This window comes from Gekko japonicus, unplaced genomic scaffold, assembly GCF_001447785.1.
Source record: "Gekko japonicus isolate JY-2015 unplaced genomic scaffold, Gekko_japonicus_V1.1 scaffold1380, whole genome shotgun sequence".
NCBI classification, from domain to species: domain Eukaryota; kingdom Metazoa; phylum Chordata; class Lepidosauria; order Squamata; family Gekkonidae; genus Gekko; species Gekko japonicus.
This window is the reverse complement of record NW_015174316.1, coordinates 253,600-260,105: the sequence shown is the minus strand read 5'-3', so window position 1 is coordinate 260,105 and position 6,506 is coordinate 253,600. Positions and strand designations below refer to the sequence as shown.

The window sequence follows — 6,506 nt, the reverse complement described above, 5'->3', positions numbered from 1 at the left end:
CCCCCGGGGAGGGAAGGGCGCGGGGCCGGCTCGTCCTGCCGTCTTTCGCGCTTTCCGAATGGAGACGAGACGCGCCGCAGCCCGGATCCCTCGTGCCGGACGCGCGAGGCGGCCGGCGGAGGTCCCTCGGCGGGGTGGCGCTCTGCACGTGCTCAGAGGCTCTCCCCTTCCACGGGGCGGAGCCCCCCAGCCCAGGAGAGGCTCTTGGGCCCTCCGGATCATGGAGGGGCTGGGGCCCCGGAAGGCGCCCCCTTGCATATCTGCTGCGCCAAACGGGAACAGCTGGACTGGAGGGGCCTCCCGCAGCTTTCAGGCACGCAGGCAGGAAGTCGCCTCGTGGAGAAGGTCTGCGGAGGGAGCCTCCCAAGAGCCGCGTTTGGTGCTTTAGGGTCCCCCCCCCCCTCTCCCAAGACTGGGAGGGCGCCTGCAGTCTCCAGCCAGCCCCCCTTCCCCCAGGCTTCCCGCCTCCCTGGGCACAAGAGAAGGCAGAGGCAGCAGCCCTGCGAAAGGGAAGGGTTTGCCCGGGCTCCATGTTCCCCGGGTGACACGTTCAAGGAGGGTGGGGCCTGCCTGCCACCGACACAACAGAGGAAGCGGCTGGAAAAGTTGAGCAACAGCGGTGGCTCTTTATCAGCCTCCTGGGAGCATTTCAGTCGCAGGGTGGGACCAGATTTGTACATTTACAGTGTTGACTGTTACCAAAGCACTGCGGGAGGGGAGGGGAGGGGTGTTCAGGCAGTTGCCTGTCGCCGGGCAGTGAAGCAATACACTCTGGGTGGGTGTTTCCTTCCAAAAAGGAACTTCTAGAGCAGGAGCAGTTTCTCGAGGCTGACCACTGAAGCCCGTCCTCGTCTTGATGAACTGTGGTGATGATGAGCTCTGCTCCGGCAGAGGGCAGGGGGCTGGACTAGATGACCTGTAAGGTCCCGTCCAACTCTAGCCTTCCGTGATGCTATGATCACTCCGTGCCTTTGCGGTCATTTTCCCACACTGCCGTGACACTTTTGTATGGGTGACAGAGGAGGATTCTTCTGAGTAAATGTGTAATGATGGTATTTTATTAATATTCAAATAAATGAGAGTCTGGAATGTTTTAGGTTTTATAGAATGCCCTACTTTTAACTTGTGAGGTTTATGTGGTTCTTGGCCCCAAAGGAATGGCTCGAGCCAGTCTTTGGCGTGGGGCTGGCTGGGTGAGAGCAGCATACTAATTCCTTTTGGAAACAGAGGTCAGTAAGAAGGCTGTCAGATAGTGATTGATAGGATGAAAGAGGATGAGTGTTCAGACAGGACAGCTCTTGAAGTGGCAAAGAATCCAACCACATACGAGTACCAAATGGGGCTGGACACACCGGTGTTGCATGCATACAGAAGCAACTGCATGTGCAGACGTGGGGAAATGCAGGTGTTTTCAGCAACATGGAGATGTGATCTGGATGCCTGCAAAACAAAGGACTGAGGCTGGGAAACGGTTTATGTAGAGTTGCTTGGAGCTGCCTGAGCGACAGCAGTGTCCTTGATTTTATTGGGTGGAAAAGGGCATGGAGCTTCTGGGAATTGTTACTGAAGGCGAGATGTCGGGAGAGTGGGATTGGCAGCATCTTGGGTCAGGGAAATGGCTACAGTCTTTACAGCAGTTCAGTGAATTCAGAAGGTTCTAACCTTTGATCTCTTCCCCAGATTTCTGAATAATTTTACCCTACTAGAAATAGCCAAATGCCAGAGAGGGTAGTAGCCATGCTAGTCTGCTGCTGCAGCCAAAACAGCTTCAAGCAAACACGTCCCGGGTCTGTGTGAGGAGAGGGCTGAGGTCCTGGCTTGTACACTAAAGCTCTTCCTCTGTGTCTCCCCAGTCATGTCATTCCGGAAGGTCGTGCGCCAGAGCAAGTTCCGCCACGTCTTTGGGCAGCCGGTCAAGAACGACCAGTGCTACGATGACATCCGGGTATCGCGGGTCACCTGGGATAGCACCTTCTGTGCTGTCAACCCCAAGTTTGTGGCCGTGATTGTGGAGGCCAGTGGGGGAGGAGCATTCATGGTGCTCCCACTACACAAGGTGAGAAAAGGGCTAGAATTGTAGTTTGGGGAAAGATACGTATGGAATTGATAGATCACGTACCCCCCCCCCCCTTTGCAGTACCGAGAATCCCGGAACTCTCATTAAACTGTGTTTTTCTCTTGGCCTCCTCTGTTAAGCAGCCATCTCCTGTGGCTTCTCAGGGGTGGGACAGAGGGGTTCTATGTACCAGGGATGCTAACAGAGTGGCAATGGAATGGGAAAGGCTGGGGCATAGGCGAAGGTAAGCAACGGGACAGTGCCAGTAGGGGCCTGAACTACCTGTAGATTCTTGTCTCTTTTGCCTTTTCCAGACGGGGCGCATTGATAAGTCCTACCCTACAGTATGTGGGCATACCGGGCCTGTTTTGGACATTGACTGGTGCCCACACAATGATCACATAATTGCCAGTGGTTCTGAGGACTGCACTATAATGGTGAGAAGGAACTGGGGGAAAGGGTATGTTCATGTGTGCGTAAGTTGGCTTGTTTACAGTCCCATAGAAGTGTGCATAAGATTGGGAGTCTATGAATTTAATGATCAAGTAATAGAAATTTGTATCATGTGTAGGATTCAGCATCCTGATATTTTAATCTGTTTATTTTTAAAGCAAGGTATTTAAAAGCAAGTCTTAAAGACTTTAAAGGCTTGAATATATAAGTAATCTTAAAAAAACACTCCATTGTATGTGTTTGTAACTGAACATGACTTTCAGGGGTGGAATTTCAGAGTTGCACATAGCTGGACAAATGCTTGGATTAAGACAGCAGCCTAAAGGCAGGAGGCCTTCCTCTTGCCAGGAGAGAGCTCTCTGGGGCAGGATGGTGAGAGAGTGAAGGTTTTAACTAAGGCACGGAACTGGAGGATGGCGTGGAGGGGACTCATAGATTGTTCTGTCGTGTTTTATTCCACCCCCCCACCCGCCCCCAGGTATGGCAGATCCCAGAGAACGGGCTGACACTGCCTCTGACAGAACCGGTAGTGGTTCTAGAAGGGCACTCAAAGCGTGTGGGCATCCTCACTTGGCATCCAACAGCCCGCAACGTCCTTCTCAGTGCAGGTACTGTCTATGGTGGGGGAAGCAAGACAGAGGTTTTGGCTGTGTTTCTGTGTGTGGGATGGGGGGGCTATGCAATCTGTGACAGGCCACCAATGACTAACTTGTTGTAATGTTCATGTTTTGTTTCCAGGCTGTGATAACGTGGTTATCGTATGGAACGTGGGTACAACGGAAGAACTTTACCGCCTCGATGACCTGCATCCAGACCTCATCTATAATGTCTGCTGGAATCGTGACGGAAGCCTTTTCTGCTCAGCTTGCAAGGACAAGAGTGTGCGCATCATTGACCCACGCCGTGGGCAGGTTGTTGCGGTATGTTTACCCCTTCTTGGTGCATGTCTGTCTTTCTCATACACAGTTGTCATTATTGATCTAGTATGTGTTCACGTATCCTTTTGGTTACAGTTTCTCCTCAGTGTGTTGGATGTATTTTAGAACTCAGTCTTCCCCATCCTGGTCTGTGAGCAGCTTCTTCCTGCATTTTTTTGCTACCCTGTTCCCGTCTCTAGGTTGGTCATTGGGCCATTGGTCATGCTTGTTACTTGCATCACTTTATGTTGGCGGTTGCCTGGCTGCCTTCTTAGCAGTTCTTAGATAGCCGGCCTGTAAACCTCTATGTATATGGTAGAGTCTACATTTATACCATGCGTTTTTCCTCAGTGGGGACCAAAAGTGGCTCATGGTGTTATTCTCACAACAACCCTGTGATGTAGCTTAGCTTGAGACTGATTGGCTGGCCCCCGGCCACGTGGCTAGCTTCCATGACAGAGTCACGATCCCAGTCTGACACTCAAACCACTACATCACACTGGCTTTGTTGTCACAGGTTGTCTTGTAGGATTGGACTTGAAGTTTAGAGTAAATTAAGAGCATAAGAATTGCCTTGCTGGATTGGATTAGGGATCTGTTTAATCCAACAGTGATCAGCCACATATCTCTGGAAGGTTGCAAGCAAGATATGAAGGTGATAGCCATTCCCTTGTTTTCTCCCTTGCTCCTGGTAACTGGAAGTGGCTTCCATAAGGATACTGAGCTCTAGATCTCCAAGTAAATGTTAGCTGCGATGGAGATGCAGATGGGATGCAAATGCCTTTTGACCTTCTAGTGGCCACTTAGTGATCCGGGGAAGTCAGCACGGTTTTGTCCCCAACAGATCAGGTCAGACCAACCTGGTTTCCTTCTTTGATCGTGTGACGAGCTTACTGGATCATGGGAACTCTGTTGATGTGATGTACCTGGATTTCAGTGAAGCTTTTGATAAGGCTCCCCATGACATTCTGAAGGGAAAACTGGGAGACTGTGGACTGGACATTAGGACAGTTCAGTGGATAGGGAACTGGTTAGAGGACCACACCCAAAGAGTGGTGGTCAGTGGTGTTTCATCAGATTGGAGGGAGGTGTCCAGTGGGGTGCCGCAGAGCTCGGTTTTGGGCCCAGTAATTTTCAATATTTTTATCAGTGATCTGGATGAAGGGGTAGAAGGGCTACTCATTAAATTTGCTGATGATACCAAATTGGGAGGAGCAGCAGACACCCAAGAAGGTAGAGTTAAAATTCAACAAGACCTGAATACTCTGGAGAAGTGGGCAGTTGCGAATGGGATGCAATTCAACAAAGATAAATGCACAGTATTACATCTGGGCTACAAAAATCTCAAGAACAAATACTGGATGGGGGATACGTTTCCGGGGAGTAGTGTATGTGAAAGAGATCTTGGGGTAAGGGTGGATTGTAAACTAAATATGAGCAGTCAGTGTGATGTGGTGGCATAAAAGGCAAATCCAGTCTTGGGTTGTATTAAAAGGGCCATAGCATCGAAATCGCAGGAGGTCATAGCCCCTCCGGTCAGGCCGCACCTGGAGTCCTATGTGCAGTTCTGGAGGCCTCACTTCAAAAAGGATGTGGGCAAAATCGAGAGGGTTCAGATGAGAGTGACGAGGATGATCAGGGGTCTGGAGACTGAGCCCTACGAGGAAAGGCTAAGGGCCCAGGGAATGTTTAGTCTGGAGAAGAGGAGATTTGGGGGGGGGGACATGATCGCTCTCTTTAAATATTTGAAAGGCTGCAATTTGGAGGAGGGCAAGGAGCTGTTCCAGTTGGCAGCAGAGGAGAGGACCCGAAGCAGCGGGTTTAAATTACATGCAGAAAGGGATCGGCTGGATATTAGGAAAAACTTTTTCAGGGCCAGAGTGGTTCAGAGGTGGAATCAGCTGCCTAAGGAGGTGGTGAGCTCCCCTTCACCGGCAGCTTTCCATAAGAGGTGGGAGGAATATTGGTCAGAGATGCTTCAGGCTGCTCCTGCACTGGGCAGCAGGGGGTTGGACTCGAGGGTCTCTATAGCTCCCTCCAGCTCTATGATTCTTTCAAAACTTTGAGTAGGAGATGGGTCTGTTTGTGGAGCCCTTTTCTCTGCAATTGGCAAAGTAGCACTTGGAACCAGTCTCAGTCACTGTTTCCTCTAAGCTGAGTTAGGGTGAGCCAGCTCACAGTTTCTTAGCCTCCGGCTCACACATTTTTGTCTTCGCTCAGGAAGGATGGCTCCAGAGCAAACTAATTTATGCAGCAGCCAGGTCACTTGCTCACAACTATAATGCCAGTAGGTCACAAAGTAGAATTTTTGCTCACAAGACTCCACAGCTTAGAGGGAACATTGGTCTCAGTGTGAATGCTGGAGGTGTAGATGAGGCCTTCTTGGCCTCATGAGAATGCTTTGCTGGGTAGGCCCTGAGAAGTTGGGGAATGAATGTGGAATGTGCTTCATGCAGATACGCATGTGGTGGCTCAAAATTTTGTAACTAACAAAGTCAGATTTTTGAAATTTCATTATGTGCAGAATAAATTATATGACTGTTCAGAATCATTACGTTGATTAACTATCCTCCGGTATATATAATTCTATTTTGGTCATGGACTCCCCTGAACATTCCAACACGCTCCAAAATCAATTCGCTCTCTGATCTATCATTCAGAGGGTCTCCCTATCCACTGGCTGCTTTGCCTGAGTCCTGCCTCCAACATTCTCAACAGTTTGCTGTTCCTCCCCCCCCCAGCCAGTCAGAACACAGAGGTTATTTGCATATGCAGAAGACAGAGGTTATTTGCATATGCATCCTCATTGGCCTCTGCCTCGGAACACAGAGGTCGTTTGCATATGCGACTTGATTGGCTTTTGCCTCTAACATTCTAAACAGTTTTGCTGTTTTGAGGTAAAATGTGTCCAATCTCCAGGTGAGGGCTGGAGATCACTCAGAATTACAACTGCTTTCCAGATGGCAGAGATCAGTTTCCCTGGAGAAAATGTGTCCTTATATCCTGCTGAGATGGCCCCTGTATGACAGCCAATGTGACGTAGCAGCAGGGGTCTTTTCGCCCCGGCAAGCCCCGCCCCC

The 6,506-nt window shown here is 50.2% G+C and overlaps 1 protein-coding gene across 1 annotated transcript in view; it reads left to right on the top strand.

Moving 5' to 3' along the window:
• The first annotated feature begins 1,855 nt into the window (after window positions 1-1,855).
• CORO1B (coronin 1B) overlaps window positions 1,856-6,506 on the top strand; it is a 17,488-nt gene continuing 12,837 nt past the window's right edge. The window contains exons 1-4 of the mRNA XM_015424193.1: window positions 1,856-2,056; window positions 2,371-2,493; window positions 2,988-3,117; window positions 3,248-3,429. Of these exons, the coding sequence (XP_015279679.1) occupies window positions 1,856-2,056; window positions 2,371-2,493; window positions 2,988-3,117; window positions 3,248-3,429 (636 nt within the window). The remainder of the gene's footprint in view (window positions 2,057-2,370; window positions 2,494-2,987; window positions 3,118-3,247; window positions 3,430-6,506) is intronic.